The sequence below is a fragment of the Trichosurus vulpecula genome, chromosome 5, assembly GCF_011100635.1.
Source record: "Trichosurus vulpecula isolate mTriVul1 chromosome 5, mTriVul1.pri, whole genome shotgun sequence".
NCBI classification, from domain to species: domain Eukaryota; kingdom Metazoa; phylum Chordata; class Mammalia; order Diprotodontia; family Phalangeridae; genus Trichosurus; species Trichosurus vulpecula.
Window position 1 is genome coordinate 28022801 of NC_050577.1, and position 19040 is coordinate 28041840.

Consider the following 19040-nt stretch of genomic DNA (forward strand, 5'->3'; position numbering starts at 1 on the left):
TCTGACCATTCAAATACAGAAGAAGGAGAACTTTGCCCCGATGTTGCTCTCACATGGCGAACCTTTGGTAACCTATGGCGGAGAGGTCAAACGCGAGGCTACAACACTTCTGAGTACTGCCCAAAATAGTTAGAAATGTAATTGGGAAATTTTTAGCAAAACAAACAAAAATGTGTCAAAGCAGATGTCGCATGACCTCTAAAACCTAAGTTAATATGCATCCCACAGGGATTGTTACGTATGGATGAGTGACCCCATTTCTATTTGAGTTTGGCACCGCCGGCCTAGGACGTGCGTTTCCTGGTGGACTCCCTTATTATCCTTCCTAGAATTCTCCTGGGTTTCAAGCTGTGGATTTCTTCAGATCAAGTTTGTCTGCTCCTCTGGTCTGCCCCGGTATCTTCCCACTCCAATGGCTCGCCAAGTTCACCCTCCTGCAGTCTGCGTTTTCCCTTCCCTCCTGTTGGAGCATGGGATGCACATTCATATTATGTTGTTGTGACACTTTTCTTTTTGAATAGTTTTTTTTTAAGTGGGAAAATAATTTAGCGACCTTGACGAGTCTGGGGGAGCAAAGAGATAAATTGCACCCAGGTCGCTATTTTTACCCCTTTGTAGATTGTTGGTTATTATCATCTGTTTACTTTGCCAATTCATATGAAAGGAGGTGGAAAAGTGTTTCCATTTCTACTCAAAATATTCAGATCACTTTATTTTTTCATCTCTGTTCTGGGTCACCTAGGCTCGCTGGTATTTTGTTTGGGGACCATTCACGGGCAGCAAAATTATGCCTTCAAATCATTTTAAAGATAAAATCTTGAAAAATACAGAAGCCACATGTTGTATGAACTTTTTTTTAAATTTGCCCACTCTGTTAAGCATCAAAGTACTTGTTTATTGAAAAACATAATAAGCAAAACTGTATGACACTTCCACCAAACCTAAGTTCTTCATATGAAGCCTCCTGTATGCAAATTGCAAAGTGGGCTGACAGGGGAGCTCTCTCTCTTTGCTCTTCTGTCATTCCTACCCATGTACATCTCAGATTACTTTCTTAAACCTTCCTAGTTGGCTCAGTCCTTGTATGGTCTCTGTGGAGTTCCTGCTGGGCATTTTAATACCTGGAAAGGTCCCGGATTTTACCTCAATTTGACCATTGCAGGTTGGAACCCTTCTCACCCTATGCAGTTATTACTTATGTTTTTTTTTCCTGGATTCTAGTATCTTGAATATTTCTTTAGAGTGACAGAGAAGGGAGTTGCTTTAGAGAAATGGGGCTAAGTTTGTTCCCTTGGCAGAAATATTTCTGGCAGTCCATTTCTAAAGTTCTGAAGTTTTGAGTATTAGAGGCAGGCAGATTCTATCTCTAAGTCTGTGTGTTGAGGATAAAAACCACATTCAATCAAACTTGAATTGTTTCTAAGATTGGCTTTTAAAAGCATGGCTCCATAGAGAATATGACCTAAATAGAATTCCACTTTAAGTGTCTTGTATCTCTGTCTGTAATGATAGTAATGCTAGCTTCCAATTGCTTTTTCAATTAAGAAAAAAAAAGCTACCTCCTGGATGACAACATGTTGGCCAGGAGCATTCTGGCCCAATTTATATTGTCTAAGATTTCAGAATTTAGAAAATTATAATTAATAGAAAATGAAGAGAACTTTTACAGGAGGCATTTTTGATGAGATGGCATCTCTTTACCCAGAAGCAGGTCAAGCATACAGTCATGAAGCTAGAATCATCTTTGCTGTTTAAGTGAGAAATGGATAACTTTTAAATTAAAAAGGGAAACTCAACACTCTGCTTTATTTGTGTAAACCGAGGGAAAATCTTTCAATCTTCTGCTCCGTACAAGTTCGCACACTTAACTTTATGAAGTATGAGGTGGTCAGGTTAACCCTACTTACACCTATATGACCACAGCATAATCCCATTGGCCCAGAGCTAGAAAGAGGAACTATCCTTGTTTTACATACCCAAGGTCTTGAATCAAGCACACTGTGTGTCTGAAGAGTTAAAAAATCAGCTGATCTCCAGTGATCAGCCCATTAATATGTCGCTATCTTGATGTACTTAAAAAAAAACTCCTTTTAATTCTGAAAAAAGTTAAAAAATCAAACAGTATCTGTGGTGGTCCAGAAGGAAGAACAATTACAAAACCGATGCATTAGAGTTTTGTTTAGATTTATGCTTGTAACGGGAACCATATGTTAGCTAAATCAGTTTCAATGCCTTGATTCCAGGAGAAAGACTATGGGTGCACAGGGGCTCTTGTTACAAAATATAAAACGTGGGATTTGGACATAATAGGGGATATTCAAATATGTTTGATGTTATTCAGTAATTGAAATAAAAGTTAGATCTGAGTTTAAAAACTCAACCAATAATGAGACTTGACAGTAGAAGGATAATTATGCCATTAGATAACTAGAAAGTATGAACATGCTGTGATTGTCAACATCTGTTCTAGGATGTAGAGAATCAGAGCACTCTGCTTGGTGGCTTTGGGCATGTTGCTCCTCGTGCTGTAGAAGTCATGGTCTGTATGGTGGGCACTCAGGGAGGCCACCAGTGGGGGAGGGAGAAGGACCTTCTTGGTATTACCATCTGGAGCTCAAGAGTCCTGAGAATGCTATATCTGCTTCCAGTCTTCTTGTAACTGTCCACCTCTCAGACTCCTCACTTTTGAACCTCTGGGATGCTCTGCCTCATCCATCCTTTCTAGTCCTGAAGCTTTATGGTATTCATTTATCTCTGTGTTTCTCCTTCAAAACTGTCTTTTGTCGCATTCATATTAACCCATTTTCCCCTATACCATATAAAACATGGAGGCACACGACACGTGATGTGGTTAACTGAAGGCCTCCACAGGGGAGGTGAGAGTGATTGACGTGGATCGTTCTGTAATTATGTAATGATGTAATGTAATTATGTAATTATGTAATGATGCTCTTTTCTTAGATGTTTAACTCCGGATGCAGAAGCGCGGCCAGACGTGGTGGAGGTCAGCTCAATGATATCCGATGTCATGATGAAGTACTTAGATGGTTTGTCTACTTCCCAGCTGGCTTTAGAAAAGAAGCTAGAACGGGAGAGGAGGCGCACACAGCGATATTTTATGGAAGCCAACAGGAACGCAGTCACTTGTCATCACGAGCTGGCGATCTTATCTCATGTAAGTAACTCTTCCTAGATGAGAGTGATGTGTCATAATATGCCAGTTTCCATTTCTAAATCAGTTTTGCAATTTATCTTAATAACTTTTGGAAAGATACTGCTAGTCAACATATTTACAACAGAATTCATTATTATTCAGTGGTACGTATATTTGTGCAGTCTGAGAACATCAGATTCTCTCTACAAATAAATGAATTGAAACAACTCTAAAAAGTAATTTTAATGATGTAACTGCCTTCCTGAAGGACCAGCTGGTAAATGTAGCAGGTTTCAAAGATGGACTTTTTTCTTAGCTGGTCACTCAGATTGTAGGATCATAGGTTTAGAGCTAGAAGCGACCTCAGAGGCCAGCAGCCTTCTTGTTTTACAGATAAAGAAACTGAGACCTAGAGAGGATTTGGTGAATTTCTTCAGAGTGAATAAATGGTAAATGGCAGGGCTAGGATTTGAACTTGGGTCCTGGGATTCCAAGCTTCATGCAGCTTTGTTCAACATCAGATAGCTTTCTTGACCTTGACCTTTCAGCCTTGTATGAAGAATTTAGTGGATAGACCTTGATCTTGACCTTGATAGTTATTCTTGTCCAGATACCAGAGGAACACATTGCTATCCAGTATTAATCCTTGACTCTAGCTACAAAGCTGGGTCAGCATCTTTCCTGGCTCATATATCTGGTAATACAATATCGTGAGAGGTAGTGTGGAGTAGTGGATAGCGTGCTGGACTTGGAGACAGGAGGACCTGGATTCAGATGCCATTTCTGATGCTTTCTAGCTGTGTGACCATGGCCAAGCGATTTTAACATCTTGGAGCATCCGTTTCCCCTTCAGTTAAACTGGAATAATACTTCAAAGGGCTGTCATTAGGGTCCAATGAGACCGTAAAGTGCTTTGCACGATCGAGATAGCCCCATTTTAGAGGATACTTTTATGTTGTTTCTCCCTTGCAAATGCTTAATTGGTAATCATCATTACTCTTCTACCCGCTGAGCAGCTCTCCATTGCCCCATAGTTTAATTCTTCGGAGATTGTGGTGGGCCATGACTTGATGTAGTCAGTCATGGCGGCATCTTCAGAACAATGAGCTTGTAAACCACTGTTTCAGGGAGAAGCTCAGCATCACTGAATTTCCCAGATGCAATCTCACCCAGTGCCCTCTTCCTCTTCCAGTCTCAGCTCAACTCATTGTCCACATTGAGTGTCTGTCCAAGGTCAGTGGATGGATGGACCAGATCATTCAACTGCAGAGCAGAGTCTGTATAATAGAAATTGTTTGTCCGCTTGATAACTTGTAAATGATTCTGAACCTTCTCTAGAAGGCTTTCCAGTGTTCCAGGGCATGATGTAATGAGCACAGTGGTGTTCCTGACTCACAGCATCTGAAGACCTTTGCCACCCACAGGGAACTACCCGCTAGATTCAGTGTGTTTGCAGGCCATCCTCAATGATGGCGCCAGACACTCTGCAAGAACATGTCTATCAGTCAGTCAACAAGTTCTTATTATCTCCCAATCAGAATGTTGACTCACAGTTTTCTGTGTTGTTAAATCTTTTAAGAACTCTTGTCTGATTTGGACAGATAAGTGGGAGATGCCGTGTTGAAGGAGAGTCTGCAAGGCAATATTCCGCCCTCTCCAATAAAATAGCAATAAAACAGTTACATAAACCTCTCTGTAAGATTTGGAGAAGCACTGGTCAGGCAGTATGTCGTTTGATCCTCAAAACAACCCTGTGGGGTGGGTGCTGCCCATTTTACAGCTGAGGCAGCGGAGGCAGATTGCTTGGTCCAGAGTCATACAGCTGGGAAGAGTTTGAGGGAGGAAGCAAACTCTGGTCTTCCTGACTCCAAGTCTGGTATTGTAGCTGCCGCGTCAGCAAAGTGTTGGTGAGCTGGCAAGCGAAGGTGGGCGCAGCGGGATCTTGCATTTTCTGTGTTATCTTCATCTACTTTGTCCCTGCCTTCCTTGTGTCCACTCATTTATGTCGTCTCCCCCGCTGGAAAGGATTTGCCTTGCCACAGCCCTGCTCATACCCGGCTTGTCGGTTAATTGTTTAGATGCGGTTTGTTCTAGAATATTGTTTAGAAAAGCAGCCTATGCCTTCTTCAGATCTTCTTCAAGGATGTCCTTGATGTGTGTGTGTGTGTGTGTGTGCGTGTGTGTGTGCACATTATTCATATATTCCCTTCTCATGGCCAGTCCTATACACTACCCTTCGCAGCATTCATGGACCCATTGTATGTATCCTCTGGTGAGAGCATGTCCTAACCAGGGCCCTGAGTCAGGCTTCTCTTCTTTTGTCACACTCAAAGACAGGAACTGGCTGTCTTTTTGTCTGTATTCATGTCCCCAAGTAATCACTTAATAAATGCTTGTTTCTTCCTTCCCTCCCTCCCTCCTTTTCTCTCTTTCTCCTCTCCCTCCCTTTCTCCCATCCTTCCTTCTCTCCTTTCTTTCCTTCCCATCCCTCATTTCCTTTTCTCCTTCCTTCTCTCCCTCCCTCTCTCTCCTTCTCCTTCCCTCTCATCCCTCCCTCCTTTTCATTCTCCCTTCTTTCCCTCCCATCTCTCCCTCTCCTCTCTTTCTTTCTTCTCCCTCTTTCCCTCTTTTCCTCTCCTTCCTCCCTCCATCTCTCTTCATACTTTTCCTCCCTCCCTTCCTCCCTCATACAGTTTAGGCCAATTTTCTCCTGAAAGGCAACAGAATTGTCCCCAACATTTGATTGGCCCAGTACCTCTCTTGATGTGACTTCCTGACAACTCTGTCCATATGGATGGGTCTTCCTGGTCACTTAACGGCATAAAAGGGCCACCCATGTGGAGTGCAGATTCTTCAGATAGCTGATATTCTGAGGCTCTCGAGTCACTACCTCCTGCCCTGCTGACTACACTTTTCTATATGGAGGCTAGGAGGACCAGGTCTACCCAAGCTAAGGGATGGAGTGTCTTTACAGAATAACTTCTTTATGCTATGGCTAAGTAAACCTCCTTGTAACGTTGTTCAGTGACTTAATAATGCCTCATTTCATTCCATTATTGGCGCTGAACTAACAGGGTACCAGCCTGTATCTGGGCATCCATAACACATCCCTTTTCTAGCATGACCTTTTAAAGGGATAATGTACTCATCAGGTGGTATTTGGTTCAGGTGGTCAGCAGCACTGAAACTGACTTAGACATGAGCATCATTTTACTACAGAGTACAATTTACCATGAAGCCTATATGGAGTTAGAAAATTGCTTCCCTCTGTGCTGAATTTTAAGTGTACAGATAATGTAAAATCCTTGACTTGTACTCACATAATATTCCATTTCATGCATCATTGAATATTAGCAAAAGGATTCAAAAAGCAGTATTATTAAAGCTTGAATTTGAACAGAATTTAAAGAAACATATAATTGATTGAATTTCATCAAAGGGTAGTATGTAGTTAATTGCTAATATGCATTCCCTGCTCACCGGGAACCAATTACGATTTTAAAAAGTTATATATCTGCACTATTGTTGGTCTAAAAATTACAGGTGTAAAAATTTTATGCCCTTTTTGTTCTTAAAAGTGTAATTGTTTTATTTGAGAGAAAAATACAATGAAATGTTCTCCCATAACAGTTTATAGCATTAATGTAAATAATATGATTATAAAATTCATTGATGAATAGTAACCAAGGGACAGAGAAATTAGTAGGTTCAGCAGAACTCCATGAATTTTCATTACCAAACAGGAGACCTATTTTGAATTACACCAGCTATTGTGGCACCAAACCAATAAATTGTAAGAAATATTGAAATATTTTCTCTCACAAGAGTATATGCTTCTCAGTCTCAAATTTTAGTTTAATCTAATTAATTAATTAATGCAAATTTGATAGCATCTTGGTCAAAGAAAAGCACATCGGGCTGCCTTCTACACCACGGCTTCTTAAACTTTTTCCACTCGGGACCCCTTTTTGTGTTTCAGTAGCGTTCATTGGTGCTGCATCATTAGCGCTGCGCTGCTTGGCCTGAGAGCATGCGCAGTGCATAGTGCTCATGCTGTGTGTTCAGAACCAAGGCTTCAGTGAAGTTGTGCCATACAACACTGGCAAATGGTGCCAGGAACACCTTGGAGCCATTACACGTTTGATTTGGAATTTTTGGTCGTTGAGCATTCAGAAGCCTTTTACTGTTGTCAAATTTTTTGCCACCCCATAAACAGTCGTGACCCACAGTTTAAGAAGCATTGTAAAATCTACACCAGGGCTCTTCAGGGCCTCCCCATGATGAGGAGGGAACCCTCAGTTCCCCACTTTGTGCCAGGGGAGCATAAGGCCTGGAGGGACCTCCCAAGAGGGAAAGGAGCCTGAGGATAGACCAAGCATCTCATCTGGGGATCATCTGCCTAAGAGCAAAGTGGTATATCAGCAGAGGATTGGGCACCAAGTTTTGGTGTCTCTTGGCTATGTCAACTCATGAAACGGTCTCCTAGTGCTGTGGTCTCCAAGATGTTTTGATCCTGCACCTCCCTCAGTAAAAAAAATTAGAATATGTTACATACTATATATTAAATATAGAAATATCTATTTATAAACTAAGTACATATACTACTGTCATGCTTGATTAAACTACTGTATACATGTACTATTCTGATATATGCATTATAAACCACACACAAGAATAGAAATTAAAAATTGAAGTAATAATGAAATAAATAATATTAAATAATTTTTATTTTATGTATTAACAGTATAAAACTCTTTTGGTCTCATTGAAATATTATTAAAGTTTAATTTTTAGTAAAAGCAATGCAATGCAATGTTGCTTTATTATTTTTGAAAATTTCAATTTAACACTGCGATACAGCAATTTGTAGATCTGTTTCTAAGTTCAGTTTATTTCAATATTTGGTTTTAATGACCATCAAAGCTACAAATGATACTTCACAAAGACAAGCAGATCTCAGTGGAAGAAGTACATTGTAGGTTGTGCTTCTTCTAAAGCTAGAATGCTTTGATTCGCTCTCCCAAAATTATAGCTATAACAGATATTCCAACATTTCCCCTAAGACCTTGGTTGGGGGGGAAGGGAACACCTCTATCCCACTTTGGTCTCTGGGAGAGGCCTCAGAATTAGCTCGGTTCTTATAGAACATTGGTCCTACCAAGGTCACACTCATCTTATCAACCTCTAGTCTGGGTCCTGGAGGTCACTCACCCAGGCCTGCCATTTGAATTTATATTATTGTAATTATTGTGGATTATATTCTATCTTTGCTTCCTTTCCTATATACTATTTCATATTTTTTCCCTTTTTACTTTCATAAAACGTGCTGCTATAAATACCTTGGTATACCAGGGACTTTTTCTTTCTTCCCATTCATGATCACTGAGCCAAAGATAAGAACAATTTAATAAGTTTTTTCACAGGGTTAAAAATTGTTTTCCACAAAATCTGGACCACCAGTTTACAGCTCTACCTCCAAGTGTCCATGGTCCAGCTAACAGTGCTGATTTCTGTCTTTTATCATCTTTGACACTTTGAGGGGGTCTAGCATAAACATTCCAGAATTTAAAAATTATCATTTTATTTTTTATTAATGATATGATCATCATCATTATGTAATTATTAGAATGACTTTAAATTGGTTGTTGATAATTTGTAGTTTTTTTGAAAAGTATTTATTTATAACCTTTGACCACTTGCCTTCTGGTAACTGACTTTCAGCCATACACACAGACGCATATATCGATGAATTTTTTTCCTTAGGTATTAGATGTTAGTGAGAGATGTTTGGTGCATTTTTGTTTGTTTGAACATAACATTTTCTCTTATGTTCTAGCATCAGTGATTTTGTTCACAGTAAAAGCATTAATTTTATTTCATTAAATTTTATCTTTTCTCATTTATGGTCACCTTTATCTCTTGATTGATTAATATTTATTTCTCTACAGTTCTGAAAGATATCTCCTTCTATTTCCCGCTGATTTTTTTTGTGTTGTAACTTTTTATATTTAAACTATGGTTTATCTATTTATAGGTTATAATATAATGTCCGAATTTTTATCAGTCTGCTTTAAGTTCCTGTCAGATGGGGAGCCCTTCCCCAAATAGTTTATGTTCCTTGGTGTATTGAACACTGGGTGACAACATGTAGTTATTTATGATTCTTACTCATGTAATCTATTATGCTGATATATTTCTCAACTTTTAAAACCAGTATCAAAGAGGTGTGATGATGATTATTTTATAATATGGTTTAAGGTCTGGAAGTGCTATTCCCCTTTCATTCCTACTCCTAAAAATTTTCCTTGACAGTCTAGACCTTTTGTTTCTCCTAATAAATTTTTATTATTTTATCTACCTCTAAGTACTGTATCATCATTTATGTGACATCTTTATTTTTATTATACTGACACTGCCCAGCCATGAGCAGTGAGTATTCCTCCAATTTTTGTCTTTTTTTATTTCTGTAAAGAGTAGATCATTATTGTAATTATTTGCATCCTGAGTGTCTAAGTTAATTACTAGGTATTTTATGTGTTTTGTAGTTATTCTGAATGAAAATTCTCTATTTTTCCTCCTTCATGGTTTTGTCACTGTTTTATGGAAATGCTGATGATTTGGTTGATGTTATTGTGTATTCAGAATGAACTGACATTATAAATTTTCTTGATTGTTTGGTTTGCTAATTCTCTGAGGTTTTGTTGTTTGAAAATAAGAATTATTTTAATCTATTCTTTGCTCGTGTTTATATCAGTAATTTTTCTTTCATGTCTTATTGTACATACTTAGCATTTCTATTTTGAAAATCATACTAGTTTTTTATTTTTGTCATTTCTTTGCTTCTTTAGGGACTTTTACATTAATGAATACTGTTTTTGTCAATGGCTTTTTTATTTATTGATAAAATCACATCTTTTTAATTTTTTGTGGTTTGGTTAATTATTCTAATTGTTTCTTAATATTGAGTCACACTTAAATACTTGATCTAAATCCACCTTAGTTGTAGTGATTTTTTTGGATATGTTGTCTTGAACGTTTGGCTAAAATTTTATTCAAAAAATTTTTACATCAATATTCAGTACTAAGATTTGTCTGTAGTTATATCTCTTTGTCTTATATCACTGAGTTTTGAGTATCAGAGATGTAATTGTCTCAGAGAGAAAGGATTTAGTAGAGGACCTCAGTTATTGACAACAGTTTTGTAACAAAGGTATGTTTACTTTGCTCTTTAAATGTTTTATGTAATTCACTTTTGAATTCTTATGGACCTGCTCTTCTGCAGTCTCTCCCCACCTCCTTTGGTAGTGCTTTTATGTCTTGCTCAATGTTCAGTTTCTGAGATTAGATATTTTGAGAACTCCATTTATTGTTTTAATTTCTATATTTTATATTTTTGTAGGTAATTATCCATTTCTTACTTGTAACTTATCATTATAGCAGTTTCTGATCACTTTTTATTTCTTCTTTTCACTTTATTCCTTTTTCATTTTCCTAATTTTCTTTTCTTTTCTTTTTGATGAGTATATTAAAGGTATTGTAATTATATTTTTAAATGAGTGCTCACTTTCCTTCATAATTTATAGAGGATTTGCAAAAGAGTTGTGCAGTTTTAAGCTTTAATAGCTTAAATTAAGGATGGGACACCTACGATAGTTTTTTTTAATTTTGCTTTTCAATGTAATTTCTTATTTTTTGTTTTGGGTTTGTTAATTTGTTGATTTTCTAGGTTTTTTTTAAGTTGCATGCTTAGTTCATTAATTCCTTCTCTTTTTTGTTACTATTTTATGTTTTCAGAGATATAATTTTTCCTCTGAGGACTGCTTTAGATGCATCCAAAAATTTTTGGTATGTTGTCTCATTGTTTTTCTCTTTTTCATAGTTATTGTTTCTCTGATTCATTCTTTGAACCACTCATTGTTAAATATATCATTAATATTCATTTAAGCCTACATCTTTATTATGAGTTTCCTATATAAATTATTTTATAGCATCAGAATCCATAAAGGACATGCTTAATATTGCTACCTTTTTATATTTGTTCATGATTTCTTTGTACCTTAGCAAAAATGTTTTTATAAAGGTATCATTGATGCTGAGAAAATGTATATTTTTAAAATTTCAGATTATTTCTTGAGCCCTTTATATCTAATTTTTCAAATGAACTATTCAGCTACGTGCTTTTATTCTGGTTTGTCTTTTGAGTTAGATTTTTCCATCTCTGAGAGAGGAACGTTAAACTTTCCTACAATTATTGTGTTATCTATGGCTTATTGCGGTTTTAGTAACTTTTTCCTGATGACTTTAGATACTATGCCGTTTGGGGTGTGTGTGTGTGTGTGTGTGTGTGTGTGTGTGTGTGTGTGTGTGAGAGAGAGAGAGAGAGAGAGAGAGAGAGAGAGAGAGAGGAGAGAGAGAGGGAGGGAGAAGAGGAGAAGAGGGAGATTTAGTTTTTAAACCTTTCTTTTCTGCTGCAACATAATAGTATTCTAATGCCTTCTTTAGTTTCTTGTGAATGAATAGTCCAGGATTAGTCAAATCAGTTTTTCCATGATAGATCGGGACTGAATTTTAAAACTACATTCCTTGGTGATTAAAGCTTAGGGTTTCTTTCTATTAGTGAGCTGCACATTATTCAACCAATTTATTGTTCTTCGTTTTTTTTAATATTCTGGGTAAGTTTCTGGTATTAACTATTGCAGTTTGGTAATTAGGTTTTTCAATTCATTGTGTGTTTTTTTTCTTTCTAAGAGACCCATACTTTTCAAAATTGCCTCTGTGAATTTTTTCTTCAAAATCAATCACTTTTGGTAGTGTATAATACATATATTCTTTTATGTTGCCGTCTTGCTGCTTTTCCTTCACATTTTTATTTGTGAGGTCCAAATTTGCCTTTTTCTGAAACTGTGCAGTTTCGAACTTTTTCTCCATTATGCTATGTTTTCTAAACTGGCAAATGCCAATCTAATTTCCATCCTGTTTCTTCTTTTAATTTTCTGTTCTGTTGAACCACTTGGAGTTTCTTTATATTATTCCCATATTGCTCAGGGTTCTTACAATTTTTTTGTCTATTTTTTACTGCAAGTTTTCAGGTCATTATTACTCCATGATACATATCCATCAGCTGCATCCTTTTTCTTTTTAGTTTACTCACTTTTCTGTGTCCTATAACTTTCTCTTTAAGCTCTCATGCTATATGACCCCACCCTTTTGATCATTAGGCATCGAGTTAGGCTTACAAGATGGTTTCTCCCCCAGCTACTATCATTTTGTTTGTTGGTTTTTTTCCTGAGGAGGCCAGTAGAGCTAGGAGACTTCTAAGTCTTCTTGTGTTGAGGGGTGAGGGTATCTGGTTGGCTCCTTGTCTTATAGAAACTCCATGAGGAGCAGATAACAGTTGATTTTATATTTCCTTCTCCTCACCTCAGCATGGAAGTCTAGTTCTTCATTGCTCACTGTCCCCTCCTTCGACACAGTTGTTCACTTTCTTCACTGTAGGACCGAGAGAATTTAGTGCTCTCCCCAACCCGTTAAGGGATAGATTGGAGAGTTACGTTTGGAAGCTGCTAAGGGTGGGGAGGAAATAAGCCCCCACAGCTGAAGCTCTAAATGGAAGCTTGTCTGGTCATATAGTGCTTGATGTATACTAGATACCATTGGAATCATGATGAAAAATGACTGTCCAGAAAGACAATTGAAATGATATAATGCCCACTTCTTTCTAAAGATTACTTCTTGTTTGGAGCCCATGGCAGCTAAATCTTCGTTTAGTACAGAGTTGTATCTGTAAGTTCTCTCTGCTGCCATGTTTTATGATAGAATGCTTAGGATCATATCTTCTCTTTGTACATGTTTTCCAAACCATGGTGATAGCTACTTGTCCTAGGTGTTAGTTACTTTAGTTCTTATAAGAAGAAAGGAAACATGCATCCATTAAGTGGTTTTTGTGTGCTTGGCCCTGTGCTACTCACTTTATAAATATTATATCCTTTGATCCTCACAACAACCCTGGGATGTGTAGTCACTTTCATCACCCTCATTTTACTGAAATGAAACTGAGTCAGGAGCAGGTTAAGTGACTTGCCTATGGTCACAGAGATGGTGAGTATCTGAGGCTGGATTTGAACTGAGATCCTCCTGACTAGGCCCAGTGCTCTGCGCCTTATGGTGCCACCAGCTGCCTTTGAAGCTCAATGTTTCTGAATTGTTTAAACACACATATTACTATTTCAATAGTTGTTACTTTGGGCGAACTTTTGGATTTTTTTGTACTATTTGTTTACCATGGTAGTTCTTTTATCATATAGTTAACATGAGCTTCACAATTGCTGAAAATTGTCCTAAAGTTTTGCCCGTGACTCTCTGATAAAAATAGGAAAAAATATTAAACGAGCCAGGTGTAAAATAGTACATTTTTAGAGGTACAATATTGTATACACACCTTTTCTTTTATTGTCTTTTTGGTTTACTATAATACCCCTCCTAGGCTTTATAAGCACAACAGATTGGTAATGGTTTGATGACAAAGCCTACTAGAAAACTATGGCTCCAGTTAGAGTTTCAGCTTTGTTATATTTAAAAAAAATCATTCCTGGTATGTTCACCGTGCAGGTATCTGTGCAGTCTTGCTTTTTCACATGCATGAGATTTCAGTGTTATATGGGGAAAACAGCCCCATGTTTACTTTTACCCTCATCTTGAAGGTAAAATTGACTTGATATTTGACCATCTTCTGATGATCAGATGGTAGAGAAGTAAATGTGGAGAGAAAACATTGGACCGAACTGGAGTCCCACATCAGCTGCTTTCCTAACTATTTGACCTTAGGGAAGGGGCTTTTGCCTCTCAGGGACTTGGTTTATTCATCTTTTAGATAGAGGAGTTAGACTGGATTCTTTCTAAGGGAGAACACTCTCTCTAATAGTCTGTGATTCTGTGAATGCCATTGAAGAAGATTAAATTTCTTGTTTCACACTGAATTCCAATTGAACCATAAGTCTTCAATAGTCATTGCACTGGCAGTCTGTCTAATACTCTTGTGTGCCGTGCATTGTTGGGGAGCTCAGTAAGTGTTTATTGTGAATTGGTCAAACTAAAGTGAGGACATTTGTTTCTACTTGATCCCTTCTCTTTTTTTCTGATCTGCTTATTCCCCAAGTAAAATAAATGACTAAGTTTAACCAAATTTGGTGTGCTACTGAACAATAACAAAGCGTACCTTAAGTCTTATTGGTAGGTTTATCTGGTAATGATGGTGGTGGTGATGATGATGAAGAAGATGAGGGTAATGATGATAACAAAGAAGATGATGATGGTGCTGGTAGTGGTGATGATGATAATGATGATGGTGATGATGATCAAAGTCCAGTGGAGATACTAATTTAGCAGGAAGGAAGGCAAACTTTTAAAAGACTTACTGAACACGGTAAATGTGACATTTGATGTATACTCTTCATTTAAATTGTCATCCTCAGCATCTTAAAGGCATTCATGTTCACGAATTTCTTTTATTTACTGACAGTTCAGTAATACATACCAGTCTTTCTAAGTAGTTCTAATCGCAATCATGAAAGTGGCATCATATTTGAGTAGTGGTATAAAAATTAATATTTTCACTATAAATACACATCTTTAGTATATTTAATAATTCTAATGTTAAAAAATACTCTGGAATAAAACTTTGCGATAAAGATCCACTCTTGGAGAGACTGTTTTTCTTTTATTATTTGATCCTTAGTCTTTAGCCAGTTCTAAGTTGCAGAGGCCCTAAAATGTCCTTCCTGGTTCGTCTACTCTAACTTAAAGAACATAAGCCTCTCTCATGATTCATGGAGCACCAAGAAAGGAAAATGCCTCAGGACTTTAGGAATTCTGTAGGAGTCATGGTAATACCCAAACAACTAAAAAAAATAAATGCTTAAAAACTTTCCCACTGCTCCTACAGTAATGTAGATTCTTTGTTCAGCACATTCAAAAACATATGTGGTCCAGTGACATCTTCCTTACTTCTCAGGTTGACCACTTTCAGAATGCCTTTGCCTCCCTCTGTCACTTGCCATCTCCCAACCCCGTGAAGAGGACGTGGGGGACTTTGATGAGTGCCCCTTTCCTTTGGAGTCATCACCCACTGGGGGGCTGCTCCCTGAATGTCATTCAGTCAGCCTGGCCTCTAGATTTTGTCATTTAGGGACTAGGGTTATCTACTAGAAAACCGCGGTCATGATCCTTTGCCATTTAAACATTTTCTCTGTGCTATCCATCATCCATTCAAACCCTGGAAAGTGGTTGCCAGGATTCAAAGATCCTTCTTTGCCAGATGAATCCCTGCCAAACACCTGGTACCCCCACATATCTGTGCACATAAGGACACAGTCCTCAGCCAAACCAGCAGAAGAAAAAAGGGTGGCGGAGACAGCTACAAATAGAAACTCTTTTGGAACTCGAGAGCAAACATGAATTTATTATGCTCCTGCTGGGAAGCATGTGCAGGGAAGAGCAGACCTTCTCATGTATACTCATTACTTGACTTTTCTCTGTCAAGCTAATGGCATGGGCAGTGTTTCTTTTTAATTGTGCTACTTGTAATAAAATGGGCCTCATGTGCTTGCTGCCGGTTGTCACAGCTAGTTTGGATAATACCAGTTTGCCGCTGTTAGGAGCTGCTCAAGTAAAAATGTATCATGATCAGCTGCACACAGGAAAAAGCTACCTTATACCAAGAGAGTCTGAGCTTGACATCATGAGGCCTATCTCGGCCCTTGGCTGACAGGCACACAACTCATATAGTGGTGACAATTTCCATGGTGGCTTGTCTAATCTTCATAACATTCTGGAGATGCCATATTGGCACACAAAATGTGACTGTCCATTTCTGGAAGGCACAGGTGTTCTAACCAATCTGGGTGAGTCTCTCTTCTGCCCCCTGGCTGACCATTTCCATGGTGGCTTATCTAATCTCCATGATATTCTGGAGGTACCTTATATGCTATATTGGCACACAAGGTGTGGCTCCCCATTTCTGGAAGGCACAGGTGTTCTAAGCAGTCTGGTTGAGTCTGTCTTCTGCCTCCCAGGTGATACTAAATAATTGCCCCCTAGGGTTGCTCCTCCCATTCTGAAGAGCCTCTTGCCCCACTCCCAGAGAGCCAACACTGATCTGTGTTGGGTCCCAGTTGTTTCATAGCCTGCGTTGGCTGGATTACCGTTAGGCTGCTTGTCTCTGTGATGTACAATGGTGCCATTCTCTGCAAAGCACAGACCTCGTATCCTCTCTGATATGTTAAGGAGAACAAGAGAAACCAATTCCCTAATCTCTCCAGCTTCAAGAGCATTGTGTGGTCTCCTTCCTATATTGAGTTCACAGCCCTTTGGTTCACGCATCATGTTTTATACCTGTGCTGGCCACCCCTACACTTACAGAAGTGAGATGTTAAGCCCAGTGTAGGCTTCTCATTTAGCCCTGTTGGATTTTGTCTACTTAAACTTGGCCTACCAGTTTCTTCCTAATGTGATGAAATGATGACCTGAATCTCCTTCTTGACTGTCTTTATGGTTTCTGAAATGATTTAGAGGCAGCAGTGGGAGATAGGGCATAGACTCAAGACCCCTGGAGGCCTGGCTCTCATAGAATTATCTGGCTTGCAGAGAAAATGGTGAGGTGGGGGCAAGATCTCAATAACCCTTGCTTTGTGAAAGGACCATTTAAAGCAGATCCTTCCCTGGACCTCCATCGTCTCACTTGTAAAGTTAGGGAGGACTATGAGATCAGGAGTTCTTAACACGGGGTCTGCAGACAGATATCAGCAGGGGTGGGGGGAATCCATGAACACAAACAGGAAAAAATCTATCTCTGTTCAATGTAATTAGTTTTTTGGTAATCATTCTATGTATTTTATTTCATTTATTTAAAAAAAAGATTATTCTGAGAAGGGGTCCACAGATTTCACCAGACCCATGGGGCCTGTGACACAAAAACAGTCAGAAATTCCTAGATTGGATGGGTTTGAGAGTCCCTCCTGTTCTAAATGATATGATCCCATAAGGGAGAGGATGTCTTTTACAACAGAAACAGTAGTTCAACCACCCTGAAATCAGACTCTTTTGCTTCTGCTGATAACCATCTTTTAAATGACCTGATAAGACACTCATAATAACACGGCATAACAAAGAAAATATTTTCAGTACCCAGCACCCTGATTTTTAGCAATTCTTCTAGTCTGACTGCAATATAAAAAATCATCACAGGAGACAATTGTGGCGAGCTTGGCGGTACGGTGGATTGAGCACTGAATGTCGATTCAGGAAGTTCTGAGTTCGAATCTTGTTTTAGCCTCTTACTGGCTATGTGACCCTGGGCAAGTCCTCAGTTTCTTCATCTGTAAGGGGGGATAATCATCACAGTTACCTCACCGTGTTGTGAAGATCGGATGAGATAATATATGCAAAGCATTTTGTAAAACCTTAAAGCGTGATATAATGCTGGCAGCTGTTACTGTTATTTAAGTTCATGAGGCTCAGACCGTATCACATATGTGAACGTTGACATGCTCTACACACACACACACACACACACACACATATACACACACATACACACACATACACATACACATACACACAGATATGGCACAATACAAGTCATCTTGTCATAGTGGCTAGAGATCCAGCCTTAAAGCCAAGAAGATCTGGGTTCAAGTGCTACTTCTGACACAGCCTGGCTGTGGGCTCTTAGGCCTTGCCCTGTCAATGCTTGGGGCAGTTCTCTAATAAGACTCTAGGATGTGGAGAGTGTGCCGACGTCCATTGGTAGAGGCATGAGGGCATAAATCTATTCCCTATGTCTATCACCTACGTATGTGCATATATAAAAAGATGTATTTTCCAATTACTTTATTTTAAAATGAACTTAGTCACAAGGATGGACATTTGGAAAAAACAGAAAACAAAAAAACAAAAACCCTAGGCAGCATGTAAAATGGCCACCATTCTCAAATGGACAGTTTGGGACATGGCAGGCGAAGGTGACTAGTCGCCATGAGGCCAGAGGCTAGCAAATGAGGCAGTTGTTTAAATGCTTCTCAGCACAAGCCTCCCTCCCTTCCTCTCCCCACCCTCTCTCCCTGTTTGCCTGGTCTCTTGTCCTTCCCCTTTTTCTTTCTGCCTCTTCTTTATCTCAAATCCTGGCTATGTCTTCGTTACCTGAATCTTGCACAACTATTTTTATATCACCTCATTGCTGGTACTCAGAGCTAACATCATTTCAGAGCTTTCCAACAAACACAGTGCAAGACTTGTGAACACAGAGTCAGATGAAAGACAGGTGTGGAAAGCATTAAGCGACCCTTTGCTGAAGACAAGGAATGCCTTGTCTGCTGAGCTGCAAAAAGTAAAATCTATTAGAACCCTTCTTCCCCTAGAAGACCAAAGCTTCCAGGCTTGTTTGTAGCCACCCTTTATGTTTTTCTTATTATCTTTATGCAATTTTAAGAAACAGTCATTTGCAGTTTCTAGTGATGATATTTTAGGAAAAAGGAAAAGCCTGGGAGGCTGTTTGGAGCCAGATGAAGGAGGCGTTTCAATGTTACTGGGGTTAGTCTTTATTGATTTGCATTGAAGGCAACCCTTGAAAGTTTTTAGGTGGAGGAATGGAACTATCATAGAAGTATACTTGGATCATTGCTTGAGCATTAGAGTTAAGGATAGATTGGAATCAGGAAGAGCAGGTACTATAAAGTGAGCATAGGTAAAAACAGAGGAGGAGACCCCGAACTCCAGTGGGGACAGTGAAGAGGAAAAACCCCTCAATGTGAGAGATATTATGAAAGTTGGAATGACAAAGATATCACAGAGGTATTTGGATGTGTAGGCTAAGGAAAAGTGTTAGATGACT

General features: G+C 38.7%; 1 protein-coding gene across 5 annotated transcripts in view; it reads left to right on the top strand.

Annotated features, from left to right (window-relative positions):
* NEK10 (NIMA related kinase 10) overlaps positions 1-19040 on the top strand; it is a 202775-nt gene that overhangs the window by 129691 nt on the left and 54044 nt on the right. For 4 of the 5 annotated variants that reach the window (XM_036760441.1, XM_036760442.1, XM_036760444.1 and 1 more), the window contains exon 25: positions 2962-3175. In XM_036760441.1, coding sequence (XP_036616336.1) covers positions 2962-3175 — 214 coding nt within the window. Of the gene's footprint in view, positions 1-2961; positions 3176-10948; positions 11000-19040 lie in introns of all 5 variants that reach the window. The other variant, XM_036760443.1, reaches the window with a different exon arrangement.